The sequence below is a fragment of the Carassius gibelio genome, chromosome A12 (genome assembly GCF_023724105.1).
Source record: "Carassius gibelio isolate Cgi1373 ecotype wild population from Czech Republic chromosome A12, carGib1.2-hapl.c, whole genome shotgun sequence".
Classification (NCBI taxonomy): Eukaryota; Metazoa; Chordata; class Actinopteri; order Cypriniformes; family Cyprinidae; genus Carassius; species Carassius gibelio.
In genome coordinates, this window is record NC_068382.1 from 25,308,117 (window position 1) to 25,328,252 (window position 20,136).

The 20,136-nt window shown below is 40.1% G+C and overlaps 2 protein-coding genes across 3 annotated transcripts in view; one reads left to right on the forward strand and one right to left on the reverse strand.

Moving 5' to 3' along the window:
* The first annotated feature begins 421 nt into the window (after positions 1–421).
* LOC128025555 (rho GTPase-activating protein SYDE2-like) lies at positions 422–17,186 on the forward strand. Of its 2 annotated transcripts, XM_052612010.1 has the most exons (8): positions 422–726; positions 7,529–8,290; positions 9,936–10,796; positions 11,561–11,790; positions 11,864–11,990; positions 12,734–12,903; positions 13,076–13,358; positions 14,331–17,186. In XM_052612010.1, the coding sequence occupies exons 1-8, from the start codon at positions 642–644 to the stop codon at positions 14,702–14,704; spliced, it is 2,892 nt and encodes a 963-aa protein (XP_052467970.1). In that variant the 5' UTR covers positions 422–641; the 3' UTR covers positions 14,705–17,186. The 2 variants fall into 2 exon arrangements, with proteins under 2 accessions (XP_052467970.1, XP_052467971.1); XM_052612011.1 differs by lacking the exon at positions 7,529–8,290 and having other exon boundaries at positions 425–726.
* A 989-nt stretch (positions 17,187–18,175) lies between these two features.
* Positions 18,176–20,136, reverse strand: part of LOC128025563 (uncharacterized) — an 8,430-nt gene continuing 6,469 nt past the window's right edge. Inside the window, exons 10-12 of the mRNA XM_052612034.1 lie at positions 19,534–19,607; positions 18,898–18,942; positions 18,176–18,439 (exon numbers count right to left, since the gene is read on the reverse strand). Of these exons, the coding sequence (XP_052467994.1) occupies positions 18,373–18,439; positions 18,898–18,942; positions 19,534–19,607 (186 nt within the window). The 3' untranslated portion in view covers positions 18,176–18,372. The remainder of the gene's footprint in view (positions 18,440–18,897; positions 18,943–19,533; positions 19,608–20,136) is intronic.

Consider the following 20,136-nt stretch of genomic DNA (forward strand, 5'->3'; position numbering starts at 1 on the left):
TGTGTGTGTGTGTGTGTTTGTGTCATATCAGGACACAGCTCTGTATAATGACATGGGTATTACAAGGAGAGGGTGACTTATGAGGATATAACCCATGTCCCCATTTTTCAAAACGCTTATAAATCATACAGAATTAGTTTTTTTTGTTGTTGTTGTTGAGAAAGTAAAAATGCACAAAGTTTCCTGTGAGGGTTAGGGTTAGGTGTAGGGCCATAGAATATACAGTTTGTACAGTATAAAAACCATTACGCCTATGGGATGTCCCCACTTTTCCCAAAAACAAACATGTGTTTGTGTGCGTGTGTGTGTGTGTGTTTTCTAGTGGCGACAGTCACAGTGCTCTCCTCTGATGTTTTATATGAAGAAAACCCACATAGCAAGAACACGATAGATGAAGATATTAGGCCTTGTTCCTGTTCTAGAACTGTTTATTTTCGCAGTAACTCTGCAGTGAACTACATGTCCCGTGATGCCTCGCGGTGCGCGTGACCGTCTCCCAGCAGTGGAATGCGCGGAATGTGTTTCCTGTGTTTGGCTCCATCATGAGCTCAGTCTCCGCGCTGCTCTGCTCTGCTCCGTGTGTTTCGGCGGAGCCTCCGTCGTCCGGTCCCGTGAATGAGCGGCTCTGAGAGGCTTCAGTGATGGCGGAGCCGCTGCTCAGACGAACCTTCTCCAAACTCCGCGCTAAAGAACGATTCCGCCGCAAGACGGACCCCAAACTCACCGGTGAGAGCCCCGACCACTGCAGACCTCCACTACTGCTTCTCATTTACACATCGGTTCATTGTTATTACAGAGCAGCTGAAGTTTTGCAGAAGATGCAAATGAAATAGGGACAAATACGCTGTAGATCTGTTACTTAAATTAAGTTTTAAATAAGTTTTTTAGTTTTGGAAAAAATTATGTAATGCATGCTTTCTAAATGTTTAGGCTGTTGTTATTATGTGCTTTTTGCTTTTATGTACCAGACAGAGTTTGGACTGTTTTTCCACATGTTTGATTAATTGTAAAGTCGTAAAAACTGATATATTCATTACATAAATAATAGCATACAATTCCAGCTCTGGATATAAGTCAACAAACTTTATAAGCTGATCTTAAAAACTAGAGGAAATACTATTTTAGGATTTAGTTTTTTAAAAAATATTATTCTAGTTAACTAAAATAGTTTATATATTTTTAACTAAAATATTATTTGTATTTTTTTAAAGGATAAATGCTAATATTTTTTCATATATATATATATATATATATATATATATATATATATATATATATATATATATATATATATGAAATTTTTTTTTTTTTGAAACATTTTAGTTAACTAAAGTACTATTTTTAAAATAAATGAATTTTTTAAATGGATGAATTGGAGCAGATAATTAAGGGAAAGCATTATGATGCAAACTAATTATATATTTTTTATTATTAGTTTTTACAAAATATTTTAATGGATGAATTGGAGCAGATAGTGAAGAAGTGTTATGATGAATAAAAAAATATTATTTTAGTTTTCTTCATAATAATTATTCCCAATCTGCTCCCATTCATCCATTAAAAATATAAAATAATAATATTTAGTTTTCATCATAATGCTTTTCCTTAACTATCTGCTCTACAAAATATTTTAGTTATCAAAAGATACAATTTTTAGGTAAAATGGTCTTCAAAACTTTTTTTTTTTTTTTGCATTTCTATCAAAAGGATTTCAGACTCAAGGCTCCATGTGTCTGAACTTCTGAGCGCTAGTGTAGTAGATGAGTTTATTTTGGAGAGGTGTTCATGTTGTATATCTCACAAAGAGAGCTCTGTGCTTTAGTGCAAGGCAGCTTTAGCTTCTTTCTCATGTGATGAGGATATTTTGACGGAACAGCGAGTGACAAACGCCGTGAGTCGGTTACATAATGTGTTGATTGGAGAGGTGCGCAGCTCTGACATCACACACAGCATCACTGTGTATCCTCCAGATGTGCAATTAACCCTGTAAAGCCTCTTACTCTGAAACAAACCCTCTAGACCATCAGTCAGACGAGAGAGGATGCATGGAGTAGATTGTGTGTGACTGCAAAGTCTCATGTAGAGGCCTTCGAAGTTTGTCAGATATAACACAGCAGGCTTTCTAGGGTTAATGCATGAGTATATAGTTGTTTTACACACACATAGTCTGCTAGACGTTCACTTCAACCTGACTGACACTTCTATACACCGAGCGTTTCGAGGGAATCTCTTGTGTATTCATTTGTAGACTAACAAACATTAGATTTCAGCTTTAAATGACTGTGTTGGTTAAGTCTGGGTTTATTTACTCAGCCGCTCGGTTTCTTCTCTCTGAGAGCGTTCTTTACCGCGGTACACTGATGATACTGTGATTAGTGCCTTGTTCATGGAGTGTGGGATTATTTGCTTGATAATCCAAGGGACTGTGCATGAAGAGTAATCATGGTGCATGTAGTAACTCTAATCTCTTATTGTGTGTGTGTGTGTGTGTGAGTTTGCATTTTAAATGAAGTCCATGTACAGAAACGAGAGGTTCGATGTCATGTTTGCATGATGAGGTCATCTCAGAAACGAGAGAGAGAGAGAGATGTGGACGGCTGCATGAGTAACGACTCATAAACGAACAGAAATAGTTCACCCAAAAATGTGCAATTCTGTCATGATTTTCTCACCTTCAAAATCTGTTCGGGTTTCTTTTGTGAAACACTGAAGAAGATGCTTCGTCTAATGTTTGTGCATTTAATGCATCCTTGCTGAATAAAAGTATTAATTTATTTTTTTGCATTAGACTTTTAAGTAGTTTTTCACGGTTTCCGCAAAAATATTGTGCAGCACAACTGTGTTCAACACTGAAAATAATCAGAAATGTTTCTTGAGCAGTAAATCATCATATTATTCTGATTTCTGAAGATCATGTGACACTGAAGACTGGAGGAATGATGCTGAAAATACAGCGGAGCATCACAGAAATAAATTACACTTTAACACAGATTCACACAGAAAACAGATGATTTCAATTGTAAAAATATTTTAAAATTTAACTATATTTCTGATCTCAATAAATGCCACCTTGTTGAGCAGAAGAGACTTTTTTCAAAAACTTAGAGAAATCTTAATTATTCCAGAAGTCTTACTGACACTTCTCCAGTTTTGGATTATTTGTTAAAAATCACGTTGGATAAAAGTGTCTGCTAAATGCATGACTATCACAGTGCATTCTGGGATTGCATTGATACCGCCTTAGAATTTGGTCAAAAAAAGCTATGCTTGCTATTTTTCTCATCTCAGATCCGTTAGGAACGAGGGCAAAAACTGAAGCTGAAAGTCTGTGAGAATCAGAGTCTGAGAGACAAAGAAGGAATGTGAACTCTGTGCTTGGGAATAATGATCCCAGCTGCTGTGTGTGTGTGTGTGTGTGTGTGTGTGTGTTGATCAGTGAGGGTCAATAGAGCTCTTTGAGAGAAAACTCCAAAACAGAAAACACATTTTAATTTATTGAATGAATATTAATTTAAAGCATTGTTTGCTCTTCTCATGTACCAAACCAATAAAAAAAGGTAATATATATATTTTTTCCCTTTTATTTATTTATTTTTTTATCTTTTTTTTGGGGGGGGGGGGGTCATCTAATATATAAAGAAAATTCAGTAACTGTTTTTTCATACATTAATGTTAACGAATAGGACTTTTTTGTGTAGTGTTATACTTTTAGTTTAAGTTTCATTAATTTTATTATGTGCTTCTGACATTTTTATCAGTGTAGGTTTCGTTTGTTTCTGTTTAAGCTTTTAGGAATTGTAGTATTTTAACTTAAGCTTATTTCAGTTAGTTGTGATTGTTGTAGTTCGCTGATCATAGGAAGCGTTGCATTGGAAATCTAGTCACTGTTTGAGTGTAAACCATTGCAATCAGTGTTAATTAGATGAGTTTTGTCAGCATCTTCTGTGTACTTCAGCAGGCTTCCTCTAGGAAATATATTTATGTTTTTAATCCTTTTTTTAACGACTTCCTTTTCCCGAGGCTCTTCCTGGAAACGCAGATGCGCAGCTTGAAAACTCTCAATCTATTTATTTATTTTTAAACAAATTATATAATTATTGTCTAATAAAAAAAAAAATGTTACGATGTTTACAGTGTTTTCTAAAATGTATTTACAAATATTATATATATAAAAAATAAAAAATATGTATTTATTTTTTAAATGAAAATATATAAATATTGCCTAATTTTCAACAAACATTTTTTAAAGTAATGAATAAATTTATCCAGTTAGTGATTTTAAAATTTATTTTTCTTGTATTTATTTTTAACTAAGTGGTTTACAGCATATTTACATTAGTAGTGTGTCATAAGAATTATTAAGTATTATTATTATTAAAGTATTATTTAAAATAATAATTGTCTATACTTTAAAATCAAATCAAATAAAAAAACATGGCCTAATTTTTTACAAATTATATTTTCAATATTTGTATTTATTCATCCAGTTAGTTATTTTCTTGAAAAAAAAAACTTTTTTTTTTTATTGTTTGGCAAAGCAGATTTTATGCTTTTGCTTCTAAATAGAATTAGAATATAATGTGTGGTTCGAGGCACTCAAAAATAGCTGTCACCATCTAATAAACTGATAATGCAACACTTCCAAGCTGAAAAAAAGTAAAGCATTGAGGAAAACGTTCCATCTAAATAAGAAAAAACCCAAGACCAGTATAATGCATGATATTTAGAGGTCATGCATGCTCTAAATAATAAATATTTATATTTAAAGTGTTTACATCATCAATGTCTGTTTTAGTTACCATAGAATGCATCTTTATAGTTTGTGCACCGCTCACTTCTCACCATCAGAAAGAGATTTTGCTCCACAAGAAGAAAAATGAGAGAGAACATCGAGCGCAGATGTGTAGAAGCGCGTTTCCTCTCAATCTAATGACTGAGAGACTTTGCGCAGATCTGATCTGATGTTTGAGCTCTCAGGAAACATCTTCATGGGGGATCTGGAGAGACCGGGGCTTATCCCGATTGTGTTTCCCTTTAGATCAAGTCTGTATTCACTCTTACAGGTCTTTTAGACGACACCGAAACATTTCGATAGCTTTAAAGTGTACGTGTATTTATTCTGGCGTTATTATTGCTGCTCTTGTAGATGAAATAACTCGTAGCAGTTTCCTAATGCAACATAAGACCATCTTCCGTGTTTTGAGTCTTTCCTGATGTGATTATTAATAGTTTGGCTTGTGTTTTCGGGGCAGATGAGAGCAGTACAGTGACAGGATGTCTCAAATTATGCTGTGGGCGGCTGAAGGGGGCAGGGATCGGCATTCTGGGAAAAACTCTTTCACTAGTACGCCGTGAATATTCTCAGCAAACATTGGCACTAATTATTGCACCCTGCCAGACGTGGTAAATATACTCGGGGGTAAACAAACATGCAGTTTAACAACAAACATGCATCACATTCAACTTTCATCAATCTGTCATAGATTAGTTTTCCGAAACACATCTGCGTTCGACTACTTTGAGTTTAACATCCAGATGCTTTAAAGCTGAAATGTGTTGCTTCTGAAACATTAGCTTTAACCCAATGTTAGTTCTTCTATTAGTTCTCCGTGATGCCCATGATATCCAGATAATCGTCTTAGTTGATATACTCCCTGTAAATGAGTTAAGTGAAGCTCTGGAGTCGTAACCTGCTAAATAGAGCCAGAGTAGTTTATTATCGATGTGCTGTTAAACCCAGAGGACTTCATAAACACACAGACTGTTGAATGAGAATCATAGGTGAAGGGTGAGTCCAGCGTGCCACTCGTGAGAGCGTGCTTTGTGTGAGCGAGCGTGTGTATGTTGGGGTGTTGTAATGAATAGTGAATAGGGTTAAGTGTGTGTGTGTGTGTGTGTGTGTGTCCAGCTGTGAAGGGAAGCCCTTTACACAGACCGCTCATTGAAAACCTCTCAGCGGCCCGACAGCTGTGTGTTTGACACTGAAATCACTCCTTGGACTTATCTTTTTGTCTTTATTTTTTACTGTTTATTCCTTATCCTTATCTTTTAATATATGTCTTCCTGCACCTATAAAGCTAGCAACATCAATGCATCAATTCCCAGCAAATGCATGAACTGGTAAACAAAATGCATGGATAAAAGTGTCCGCCAAATGCATAAATGTTATTCTCTGCACCATCCTTTCTATGCATTTTTGTCTATGTGTTATCTCAGCAAGTATTGCTGTCTGTTTCTCTCCTTCTCCTTTTCTTGGCTGCTTAGGCAAAACAGGAAGTCATCTGTTGGCCCACTTAACATACTGTAACACTTCCTGCTCAGGGAAGCATAAAGGGGTCAGTGTTGTGTTTTTCTGTTTTCATCTTGAAGTCAGTTTTTGGGTTTTGTAATGAGACATATTTTTGGGGCAAACCAAGATATTTACTGAAATACCAAAACCAAAAAAACAAAAACAAAGAGCGTACACTTTACATCATTTATATGCAATTTTATATGCAACTTGTATTGCATTCGAGGTACACATTTAGATTATATCAGTTCATGCATTGCAGAATCAAACCCTTGACATTGGCGTTGGAAACGCCATAATCTACCGTTTGAGCAGGAGTGTTAGAGAACACTTCAAATCAAAAGGTCTGCGAAAATCACATTTCATCCAAACGTTGAATTCGAACAGTCTGACGAAGGCATCAAACGACCAGTGAAAGTTTCAGATAAGCAGTTCCAGTCGAGTGCTTGGAAAAATCCAATTTGCTGGATTCCCAATTGATTTCAAAATGCTCCGGCACTTTCTGCGCCCTCAAATTAGACTTGCACATTCCTATCTGTCAGACTTTCCATCAGAGCTTTGTGCAGTGTTTAAGAAGCATTTGTGGTTTAGGCATTTGGTTGTGGAGAGTTGTCTTGGCCTTGTAAACTAGCAATGCTCAAGAGCGGTGCTAACTAAAGAGCGATTGACAGAGATGCTTTTATTCAGCACTTTCAGAGTCATGCAAGCCAGAAGAGATAATGTGCAGAGGGCACACGGGAGTTATTCATGGCTTCTGGAATTGGATAAGATATTTGGCTAACTGTGTGTCACAAGCCACGTTCATAATTTCAAGAGGGGAAAGAACAGAGAGAGAGAGAGAGAGGGGAAAACAGAGGAGGAGGGAGTTTGGAGAAACTTCCAGATGTGCGAGAGAGGGAGCGTAAAGTATGAGATGGTAAATATCTCCAGCCCTCCTCTCGAGGTCTGTTTTTGGTCTTTGGTTTTTTCCAGTCATCCTCTCTCTCCGCTGCTCTCTGTCCATGTACGTCACTGTAAACTCATCTCAGAAATGTTGTTTTAGGGAGGAATCAAAACCCTGTAAAGGTTAATCGCCCCCAGTTTCACTTTTACTTGTGGTATTTGATATTACCGTGTGTTGCAAGTCTCCAGTGGTCTATTCTTCATTAGTCACTCCAATCCAGACAAATACTTCAGCACCAAATAAGGCCAAAAACTCCTGCTATGGTAACGATTGCTGGTTTCTTTCCTCTGCCTTAGAAGTGACAGGGAAGGTGGAAAATTTCCAAAGTTCTTCATCGACTGCATCCACCTCAGGACGTGCTGAGACGGAGAGCTCCATCGTGGAGGAGTGTACCAGACGCTCCCAGATCACCGTCTCCAAAAAACAGAACTGGGCCAAACTTCCCTCTACGAGCAGAGACCCAGCCAGCACAGATCTGTGTACGAGCCTGGTCTACGGGCCACAGGACTGGGACTTGTGCTCCGGAAAGGCTGAGGACTCAAAACAGGCCTGGAGCCAAAGGACTTTAAGTGAGGATGATGGTTTGAAGTGGAAGCAGAAAGATCTGGAATTGGAGATTGGTTATTCCAGGCCACCATGTGACTCAGATGCCGGTTTACCGGAGTTGACGCCTGGCTGTATGGATGTGTGTGACTCTTCCAGCTCAGCGAAGATCTCTGGGCAAGGCGCCTACCTCCAGCACCTGGACAGAAGTAGTCGAGCCTGGGTACTGTCCACAGGAAAGCCCCAGGCATCAGATGAAGTCCTCCCAACCAGAAACACAGAGTTGCGGCATGGCCCATACAGAGATGGAAACATTTGGTACAACCCCATTCCTGAAGAAGATGACTCAAGGGCCACTAGAGGAACGGCTCAGGAAACATATGGAGATCCTTGGAGAAAGAGAAAAACTGAGGAGAAAAGAGACCAGAAACAATCAGGGGGTTTGACTCCCACCGGCCTCCATCAAGTAAAACAGACTCAAACTGAAGCCGACGTCATCAGGGCGGATAGTTCGGGTATGGTCAGGTTTTTTCCATTTATGTAAGAGTTTGTCACTAGCTTTGCCAGTATACTTGAATTTCACACAGCTGGATAAAATGAGCAGTTCTGTTTTGAAACAATATTTATAGTAAGGAGACAGAAATTCTGTGCTATGATTCACATTCACAATTTAAAAAAAAATAGGATGGGTAACACATTACATGTAACTAGAAGTTTTTTTCCTAAAACCTAGTGAGCTGCCTACCTAGACAGCATTTTAGGTGTGTCCGAGAGTTAATTATTATCGTGCTGCCTTCTAAGAAACCTTATTTTGGGGCCAATTTTATTGCAGTAGCCATGGAGAAGCCAATCCCAGAATGCAAATAGTTCAACATTATTTTAAAATTGATTGTTTTACTCAGTATTTGTGTGTGCATTTTTATGTTAACCAGAGTCATGTCTGTAGCTAAATGACATGCTAATTTCAAACTCTGCTTGGGGTCGATTCTCTGGAGCACTTCATATGTGAACTGCTGTTTTACTGCCTGTGTAGAGCAGTTGTTTCCAACCACGCTCCTGGAGCCTCCCAAGCACTGTCCCGGACTCATTACAAGTGACTCCAAGACCTAAAGCGAGTGTCTCAGACAAAGGAGACTACAAAATCTGCACTGTTGTGGCTCCCTCAAGGAACGTGGTTGGGAACCACTGGTGTAGAGACGGGCTGGGGAACTCTGGCTGTCGAAGGCCCCTGTTCTGCAGAGTTTAGTTCCAGCATTGATGGGACTCCCCTGTTTGTAGGAACCCTAAGACCTTGGTTAACGTGAGGTCCAGAGTTTCCCACCTCTGATGTAAGGCAGTGGTTCCCAACCACTTTCCTGGAGCCATACGAACGCTGCACATTTTGCATATCTGCTAAATCAGACACATCTGATACATTTGTAGAGACTCTAAGGCCTGAAATGTGTGTCTCAGACAAAGGAGACTGCAGAATGCACAGTGTTGGTGCTTCATGAACGTGGTTGGAAGCTACTGATGTAGAGAAGGTCTGGGCAACTCTGGCTCTCAAAAGCCCACTGTCCCATAGAGCAGGGTTATCCTAGCTTTCTTCTCGAGGGCTTGCGTCCTGCAGAGTTTAGCTCAACACACTTGTTTGGATGTTTCTAGTGAGTATGAAGACCTTGATTAGCAAGGGTTTTTGTTTAATTAGGGTTGGGGCTAAACTCTGCAGGACAGTGGCCCTCCAGGAGCAAAATTGCACACCCCTGCTGTAGTGTTTAGCTCCAACCCTGTAACCCAAGTCTGTATCTTTGTAGTAATCCTGAAGAACTTAATTAGTTCGTTCATGTCTGCAGGAAAGTGGATCTTAAGGTCCATAGTTGCCCAACCCTGATGTAGAGTGCTCCAAATCAGTTTATGACAGGAATGTCCAATCTAGCTCCAGGGAGGGCCACCTTCCGGCCCTAATTAAACCCACCTTGACCAACAAATCAAATCTTCCATTTCCACCCCCAAGGTTCCATTTCTGTTGTCCGGTATGTTTCTTGTGTAGGTAGTAAACATTAAGGCACCTCACTAGGTTTTTGGAACAGACTTGTACCGTAAGATACTAGAGAGCAACTTCTACTTGCCTGTTTAGGACGATCTTAAAGGTTCTAACACTGTGTGTTTCTTGCATTTTAGATCTGGTTGTGCTACAGTCAGACTGTATTAGCTCTGCTAGTGGTGTGAACTCTGACAGTCCTGGGGTGCCAAAGAAAAGCCCGGGAGAGGGTGCGATTGACAAGATCAAGTCTCCAGGAACAGTGCGGCGGCTTTCTATGAAGATGCGGAAACTCCCGGAGCTTAGACGGAAGCTTAGCCTACGCTCGTCCCGTAATCAGCGTAACGGACAAGGGAACGCCAGCAGTGCACCCGGAGCATCCGATGATTCTTCACCACCAAATGCACGCAAGGAATCGTCCAGCGTCATCAGCAAGTACCACCTGGACTCCAGTGCACCCGAAAGGCCAAGGCGTCGATCCTCTCGAATGGGTTCTGCCAGTAAGGGAGGATATCTTAGCGATGGAGACTCACCTGAACTCTTGCCCAAGCAGGGCGTGGGGTCAAAAGGGTCACCTACACCCCCACCACACAGTGGACCACAGGAATCACTCGCTGTGGCAGACGCAGAGTCGTATCGTTTGTACTCGCTGGCGGATCAGCCTCGCTGTGCTCAGAGACTTTCAGGGCTGCTCACGGTGCATCTGCTGGGCATCGACGAGCTGCTACGATCCCCTCGGAACGACGCTACTAAAGAAGTCTTCTGTGCCATTCAAGTGGACGGGGTGACCCGGGCTCGAACATCGCTTCTCACCTGTCGAGGGGCGAGTCTCCCATTAAACCACACCTTTAACCTGGAGCTCGAGAGGGCGCGGCTGCTCAAACTGGTCATCTCGACACCAACGAACGCCAGCGCTAACAACGACGCTGCGGTGCCAGCCGCTCCAGCACGTAGCCGGGTGTGCTGTTTGGGTGCTGTGGCTATACCGCCCCTCTTCAAGGGTAAGAGAGCTGCTCATTTGCAAATCAAGGTGAAACCGATAGTTCCCACTCTAAATTCTGATTGGATGAGCCATTTTTAAAGCTATTTTAAGATCGAAGTACTTCACTTGCATTCTATAGTAAGCTCATGTTTAGCCTAAAAAACCACACATTAAATTTGGCATGTTATCATCCATGTATATATTTTATTAAAAACATCTTTTTACCAAGAAGTCACAATCTTTTCTTTGGTGATGTATCCCGGATTTCTCCATCCTTTTAGTCCTCATAAACCCCTCCCCATTCAGCTCTGCTTCCATCCAATCAACAGCCGGTGGACTGAACCAAGTCCCGCCCTAGATTTTATTTTATAATCTGTTTCATTCGGATGTACATCAAAATAGCGATGAAATTATCTGTCACTACTTCCTTTACAAGTATTTCCTTATCTGGACTTGTTTGAAACATATCGCTCTCTTTTTTCCAATTATTCCGTGTTACTTTATTGCTTTCACTTGTAAATAATGTAAAGCATTCCTGCATATCTACAATTGGGCCATTCCATGTCAACTCAACCAGAGCTCCTTGGCTAAATTTTTTTTTAACTTAAATTTTTTTTTTCTATTGAAAGAAATACATAAATGCAGAAGAAGCAATGGATCAATAATGCACTGACACATTTCTACCATTGCACAACAGCCTTCCCACCCAGCCATACCCTGTATTTTCCTTGTGTTTTGCCTTTATCTCTTTATCTTTTCGGTCTCTGTCTCTCGCTCCCGCAGCGTCTCGCAGTCAGCAGCTGTGTGTCCGTCTGGAGCCTCGCGGATTGCTGTATGTGAAGTTGACCCTTCTGGAGCACTTCGTGACCCCGTTCCCCCGCCTCAGTGACCTGCCTCCTCCTAATGTGTTTGGGGTGGAGCTGCGCCACCTGGTGGAGAAGGAGGCGTCTGCGCTCCGAGTGCCTCTGATCATTCAGAAGTGTGTTTCTGAGATCGAGAGGAGAGGACTGAGGGTGAGAGGCGCTCAGAGATCTGTCAGACCCGATGTGTGTTTAGTGTGACTCTACTAATAGACTGTGTTTGTAGGGCGTGGGATTGTATCGTCTCTGTGGCTCGGCGGCGGTGAAGAAGGAATTGCGGGATGCGTTCGAGAGGGACAGTGCAGCGGTTACCTTAAACGACGAGCTCTATCCCGACGTCAACGTCATTACGGGTCAGTCGGCCTCAAATAACACACTATCTGATTTATTCATGTTCCATGATCGTTACTATCGAAGCTTATTTCAGTCGTGAAGTAATATCTATTTTATCTCACAGTTCTGACTTTTTTCCATCATGTATCAATTATAATATTCCAAGAAAAACAATTCTGAGACGTTTTATTTGGAATTATGAGATGCGAGAAAAAGTCTGAAATGTGAGATAAAACGTCACAATTACTACAAAGTGAAACCATAAAAAAAACTTGAAATAAATTAAATGCGAACTGAAATAAAATAAAGGATACAGAATGTATATAAATTGGTTTCCAAAGTGACATTTTTCATTTTCATATACTGTGCTAAAAAACCTGAAATTAAAATTAATTAAAAGTTATAGACATTTTAAAACAACAAAAAATATAAAAAATGCCAAAAACACACAGACAAATTACTAAAACTTTATCTGAATTTATCATGAAAGCAGGAAATATACAAATCAAATCAAATTCAAAATATTGACAAAAACTGTAATGCGATCTAAAACGATGCTAAAATAACTGGTGGAAACAAGACTTCTGAGTTTATATCTTGCAGTTCTGAGAAAAAGTCAGAATTGTGAGTTAAAAAGCCTTTTTTTGCAGTTATCAGAAACCAGTTTCCATATTTGAGTTTGTATATCAAGCTATTTGAAGGTAATTTTACAGTGGATATGTGTAGATGTAAATTTTGATTGTTTTTTTATTGTTACTGCCAGGCATTCTGAAGGACTTCCTGCGAGAGCTGCCGTCTCCTCTCATCACCCGGACGCTGTATGAAGTGGTGTTAGAAGCGATGATGGTTCGACCGGTCTGTAGAAACACCAGAGACGCTCCGAGATCCCCGAACACCGTCTCACTGCTGCAGTGTCTTCCTGAAGCAGAGCGGGTAATGACTCTGTGTGTGTTTATACACAGATGATCACATGAATCCAGTCTCATGTCAAGTCCTTTTTATATGTCTTGTATCTTAAACTTTAAAATCTGATCTCTAATGCATCCTCAGTGCTTGCTGTTGTTTGATGGGTGGGTGTGTGTGTGTGTGTGTGTGTGTGCTGAAGGCGACTCTGTCCTTCCTGCTGGATCATCTGAGTCTGGTGGCGTCTTACAGCGACAGCAACAGAATGACGTGTCAGAATCTGGCCGTGTGTTTCGGGCCGGTCCTCCTGACGCCCACACAGGAGTCGTGGCACGCCGGGATGACGGGCCCTGGATCAGGGGCCCTGGCGGGGTCTGGGGCCGGTCGAGGAGGCCGTAGTTTTGCTCACAGTGAAGAGATCGCCAGCGCTGTGGACTTTAAACGACACATCGAGGCTCTGCACTACCTCCTGCAGCTCTGGCCTGGTGAGTGTGTCCCAGACTCACAGCATTTATTCATTTCAAGCACATTTATACATAATATATTTTCTGGTTGCCCTGGTCCATATAAAAGTGTGCACTCAAGCAAAAAAGTATCAGCTGAAATTTGCACATTTCATGTTTATTTATAAAGCACTTTAATACAGATTCAGTACAGCTTCCACACAGTTTTACATATAATAAACAGGAAAAGTCTAATTTATTTGCATTTTTTCAAAGCAGCCTACAGAAAATCACAATGTTAATGTTTACGATATCTTATTATCTTCAGTTGCATTTAAGCAGATTAGAGTTGGACAGTAATAGCCTTACATTTGGTAAAATTAGGCATACATTTGCTATATAATTTCATTTATAAAGCAGCTCTGCAAAAGATAATACAGTGGCATTAAGTTCAATTTTTCAGCTGCCTCATGCAACATCAGTAAATTTTACTCTGTATTAATTGTTTCTACAAAATGCACCACAGAAATGATTCACATCAGGCTTCAATGCTTCTCGATGCAAACATCATTTGCCGTTTTGCATGCATTCGCTGATTCCACAAGAAATTTTTACTCTAAAATGTACAAAGAAGCAGTAAGTAACATTGAATTAAACATGCAGTAACTGTAGTAGTATTTAGTTTTAAAATGCACTCTAATTGTATTATTTGCAGTCATTTTTACACTGCAGAAGTGACTTTATGCCATGCATCTTTTTTCTCTGAATGTCATCTGGTTTTGATTGTCGTTCCAGCGCTGCTCACGTAGTCAAACACCATGCATATAATCTGATCATTACCGCATGCACCTTGAGTGTGTGAACTTTGAGCCTCATGTTATGAGGCGTGTAGTAGCTGGAACATGTTCTCATGATGCAACAAGCATGTAACAGCTGTGGCCGATTTGCATGGTGCATCTGTCTAAATATGTGCATGTCAAGCGTGTAACGTGTTTTATGTTGTTTTCTTCACAGTACCCAAAGGACGAGTGACGGATGATTCTCTGGCTTCCCAGAGTTCCTTGCAGGTGGTGGTTTCCCGCAGGGGGCGTGGCCGGATGGAGAGCCCGCCCTGTAACCGCTACGCCGGAGATTGGAGCGTCTGTGGGCGGGACTTCCTGTCGAACGACGAGGCGGATTACGACGAGGTGGCGGGCAGCGAGAGCGACGATGACATGGAGGAGCCGAAGAAGAGGGATGTGTGGACGTCTCCCGAGGGTTTGTACGTGGACGAGTTTGCGCTCGACTTTGACGCTCCGTTCACGTGCAGACTGAGTCTGAAAGACTTCGACACGCTGATTTCAGACTTGGAGAGAGAGTTAGCCAAACAAATCAACATCTGCCTCTGAAGCAGGAATGAATGTGTATATACGTTATTTTGACCGACGGATGCGTTTTAATACGCCGTGTGAAGTTAAAAATAGAGCAAACGCTTCTCGAGAGGCATGCGTTCTAGTATTGACTTAAACGACAAACACAAATGCCAATGTAAAGAAAAAGCCATGTTTTCTGGAAAATAAGTCACACCGGGGTGAAATTCGTTGAGAGAGATTGCATCGTTGAGAGAAAAGCAATATTTGAGTATTAAGTCAAATTTTATTATTGCATTCAGAAAAAAAAGTAAAATAACAATAATTGAAATGTTTACAAACATACATAAACACTATAAACAATCTCACTTTGCAACAAATCAGTTAAATGTAACATTATTCAGAACAGAACTGGAATGGGAATATAAGTATAAAACAAACCTAAATTACAGTCATTCATCATAAACAACATTTATTTTAAAAGCCACGCCTAAACGAAATGATTTAATGTGTAGGAAATGTACTATATAAATAAGCTTGAGCTCACATACCTTGTTTTGCCATCTTGATTAAATAATGCAATTAATAGAAGTCTATGGAAGCTTTTTTTATTTAAAAAGGTAATTGTGATTTATTTTTTTATTTTTTTCAGAATATAGTATATAATATATACCCTGTATATAAAAATTGCAGAATGGCAGAATTTTTAAGGTTTTTTTTTTTTACCTGGTCATGGGAACAGAGTTGCAAATAGTTTTGTTTTTCCTTAGAATTTCAGAATTGTGAGATGAAAAGTTGCAGTTACCTTTTTTTTGTCATTCCGTAAAACAAAACAAAAATAAAAATTGTGTGCGATGTAAACTCAGAATTGCACAAAAAAAAAGTCAGAATTGTGATAAAAGCTGCAATTGCCTGTTGTATCTTATTAATCTTTGGCAGAAACAAACATATCTATAAAGGTCGCAGCACATTTCAGAAGAGAAAAATGTGACTTATATTCCAGAAAATGTATGGTGTGTATATATATTTTTGTCATGCAAAACATGTGTTTTCATTGTTGGGTATTTGTGGCCAATCCCAGCGTTTATGGTGCATTTTGTGACACATGAGAACATTTGATAGCAGCTACTGTAACATAATATCAACAAGCACAAAAACTCTTTTTCTTCATTGTTCTTCTGTAGAGGAGACACATATTGATTATTCCAAGTGTATAATGCATTGTAACGCAGTATAAACACTAGTTGTTAATGCTGAAGGCTTCGTTTGTGTGAAGTTTCTCTTATTTAAAGCTCTGTGTACGACTCTTGTTCCAGAAGGCAGGTTTGTGACGACCAGCTGTGTTTGGGCCAAGGTTTCATCACTCTTTCCAGCAGCGTTTCTCCGCCAGACTCTTTCTGAAGCGCTTTTCTGACCAGCCTTCGTTTTACTCTGCAGAAAAGCTTCGTTTTTTTCTCTGTCTAATGTTTAACGGTGAACGTATTTATTACATTCCCTTGAGATCACGTTATAGGAGCGTTCTGGGTTTGATGCAACTTGACAGCATTTGTGACATAATGTTGATTCGAGTTTGAGAAGCCAAAGACAATATTCGACTTAACGGGGCTTCAGTAATTGATGTTATTTAAAGGTTAAGCATGTCATTTCTTTCACTAATGGAAAAGAAATGTCAGCTTTTCCTAAACACTCCTCCTGTCTGTTATTGGTCTGTCAGACAGATAGCTCCGCCCTAAACTCTCGTGATTGGATGAGTCAGATGTCACTCAAACAGAGTGTCACAATGTGGCATCAAACACAGCATTTGAACTAATAACCAAAACATATTTTTAACTTGTACTGAACCCAGAACACATTCATTTAAAGCTGATTTTATGTTTGAGATGCAAGTAGACAATCAGTTAAACGAAAGCTTGGCCAGAGACGTTTAATATAGTGTTCATTTTGACTGAATTTGCACAGTTTATTATACCAAAATGTTTATATTCAGGTTTGTATTTTCCGATTCAGACGCTAAAATGACACGATGCATCAGGACATGCACACGAGGAAGTGTGCTCTCATGTTTTATAATCTGTATTGTCAAGCCAAAGACTTGTGATGATTATTGCACTTCTGCGTCTAGTTTTCTGGATTGTGCTTGTGCTGCTCTTGCTGATTTGAGATCAGTCTGTTACTGAGAGCAGCTCTATGTTTCATATCTGAGCGCGGTACAAATAATCTCAACTGTGATTTGATTCTAAAAGCCACAAATGGAATAGAAAGGCCATGACTGAGCTCACCAGCTCCTTGTGCAAACCCTTTGACACGTTTTATTGGAATTCAGTTTTGTTTAGTTGTATAAACAGTATTATTATAATCTATTAATGCACCTGTAACATTCAGCACTTCTGTCTGTGCTCATGCATAGCTATAAACCACAGTGATACACACACACACACACACACACACACACACACATGTGTGTGGATGAGATGTACCATTCAGTGTTATGTTAAAGAAATAAAGCAGTGTTATGTTTCTACGATTTGTGTTTTCTCTGTATTCACCATCCTACATGTCATTTAAACAGAACGCTAAAGGAATAGTTCAGAGAAGATCAGGATGAGTTTGTGTCTTCATCAGGTTTGGAGAAATGTAGCACTGCATCAGTGTCTCATCAATGGATGCTCTGCAGTGAATGGGTGCCGTCAGAATTAGAGTCTGATAAAAACATCCCAATAATCCACAGCACTCCAGTCCATCAGTGAACATCTGGAGAAGACAAAACCTGAAACACATCCAGCATTAAGATGATTTTAACTCAAATAATCCATAATAACACTTCCTCCAGTGAAAGTGTTCTGGTCTGAATCAGGAGAGAAATCTGCACAGATCAAGCAGCGTTTAAACAGATCTAAACAAATCTGAGAGAGACAACAGCAGATGGACTTTTTCACTGGAGGAAGTGTTATTATGGATTATTTGAGTTAAAATCATTTTAATGCTGGATGTGTTTCAGGTTTTGTCTTCTCCAGATGTTCACTGATGGACTGGAGTGCTGTGGATTATTGGGATGTTTTTATCAGACTCTCATTCTGACGGCACCCATTCACTGCAGAGCATCCGTTGATGAGACACTGATGCAGTGCTACATTTCTCCAAACCTGATGAAGAAACAAACTTATCTACATTTTAAGCAAATGTTAATTTTGGGGTGAACTATAGCTTCAGAAACGTCACGTCTGCTGTTATGTCCATTAATGATTTAACAGTTTTGGTTGCTATGAGTCAGACTCTGAAACCTCTAATAGTGTGTTTTATTTGTGGAGCTGATGCTGGTCAGTGAGCGTGACTGTTCACGTGTGTGTGTGTGTGTGTGTGTGTGTGTGTGTGTGTGTGTGTGTGTGTGTGTGTGTGTGTGTGGAGGTTTGGACTGAAGACGGTCGAGTTGTTTCTGAAGGAGTCTGACAAACACATTTATGCACACGTGAATCAGATGTTTCTTTAAAGTTTATAACACCAGTGTACAATGCAAGCTAACCACAGAGGTGTGTATTTCTAATTATGTTATATTTGTGTTAGAAATAAAAAAGTTAAATAGCATAATCAAAAATGATGTTGACTGTATAGCATAGATTTATAAAATACATCTGAGAAATCTGACGAGCAGTGATGTGAGTCAAAATCAATCATCATGAAACGTGTGTGTGTGTCATGTGTGTGTGTCTTCATCCCAGAGACAGATACTTCCTGCATCTCACTTCCAAACACTCGTCTCGCTTCTTCACCGCACTCCTGCAGAGAGAGAGAGAGAGAGAGTGTGTGTGTGTGTGTGTGGGAGAGAGAGAGTGTGTGTGTGTGGGAGAGAGAGACAGAGTGTGTGTGTGTTTGTGTGGGAGAGCGAGAGAGAGAGAGTGTGTGTGTGTGTGGGAGAGAGAGAGTGTGTGTGTGTGTGGGAGAGAGACAGAGTGTGTGTGTGTGGGAGAGAGACAGAGTGTGTGTGTGTGGGAGAGAGAGAGTGTGTGTTTGTGTGGGAGAGCGAGAGAGAGAGTGTGTGTGTGTGTGGGAGAGAGAGAGTGTGTGTGTGTGTGTGTGTGGGAGAGAGAGAGAGTGTGTGTGTGTGTGTGTGTGTGAGAGAGAGAGTGTGTGTGTGTGTGTGGGAGAGAGAGAGTGTGTGTGTGTGGGAGAGAGAGAGCATGATAAATCTGTGTTCCTGATTCCCGTTCTGTGTTTGTCTCTGATTCACGCTGTACCTTGCCGCTGAGCTCTTGGGAATCACCTTCGTCTTCTTCTCCTGCCTGAAAACAAATGAGATCTGAATCAGAAAGAGCTTTATTGCCACATACGAGGAATTAGTTTATTAGATTATGCATTAAATCAGTAACATCATGTTAACAAACATCTACATCACTAAACCAGTCAACATGAACTTCAGCGTTAATTTCAGCGTCAGCACATTTCTACAATCAAAAGCTGTATCTGTTAACATTACTAATACACTAATGAAGTAGTGCTAACAAATGAAAGTTTATTGTAAAGTGTTCTAAAATTATAAAAAGAAAGTATTTGCAGAAACAATTGAGATTTGTTAATTAATGCTTAATTTCATTATCTGAGTAAATGTTAATTTCAACATAAAAATAAAGGTGTTATCTGTTAATATTATGAAATGGACCTGAGCCAACATGAACTGACATTAAACTTGTATTTTATTCATATTTATTCATATATCATTGTTAGTTAACCCATTCATTCACATGAACTAATAGGACTTTATTTTACTGTTATAATATTTCACTAGTGGTCTCAGATGTGTGGACCCACTGTATCAGGGAATTAATTGCTGAATTAGATTTTATGATTATATAATTATTGTTTAAAAATCTCACCTCTGAGCCTTCCTGTCCAGTGTCTTCAGCGTGACCGAGGACAGAACCCGTGTGTTTCCAGAACCATCTCTGTCCTGCTCAGAAGGAAGCGCAGTCAGTGTGTGTGTGTGTGTGTGTGTGTGTGTGTGTGTGTGTGTGTGTGTGTGTGTGTGTCTCTCTGTGTGTCTCTCTGTGTGTGTCAGTGTGTGTGTCTCTCTCTGTGTGTGTGTGTGTGTGTGTGTGTGTGTGTGTGTACCGTCTCTCTGAGCGTCCTCTCTCTCTCTCTCTGTGTGTGTGTGTGTGTGTGTGTGTGTACCGTCTCTCTGAGCGTCCTCTCTCTCTCTCTCTGTGTGTGTGTGTGTGTGTGTGTGTGTGTGTACCGTCTCTCTGAGCGTCCTCTCTCTGTGTGTGTGTGTGTGTGTGTGTGTGTACCGTCTCTCTGAGCGTCCTCTCTCTCTCTCTCTCTCTGTGTGTGTGTGTGTGTGTGTGTGTACCGTCTCTCTGAGCGTCCTCTCTCTCTCTGTGTGTGTGTGTGTGTGTACCGTCTCTCTGAGCGTCCTCTCTCTCTCTGTGTGTGTGTGTGTGTGTGTGTGTGTGTGTCTCTCTCTCTCTCTCTCTCTCTCT

Bases quoted from the DNA above. Each gene is read 5' to 3' on its own strand.
- LOC128025555 (XM_052612010.1), top strand. From the start codon at position 642: ATGGCGGAGCCGCTGCTCAGACGAACCTTCTCCAAACTCCGCGCTAAA. The intron at 8,291-9,935 runs GTATGGTCAGGT...CTTGCATTTTAG, and splicing joins CATCAGGGCGGATAGTTCGG to ATCTGGTTGTGCTACAGTCA. The intron at 10,797-11,560 runs GTAAGAGAGCTG...TCGCTCCCGCAG, and splicing joins TATACCGCCCCTCTTCAAGG to CGTCTCGCAGTCAGCAGCTG.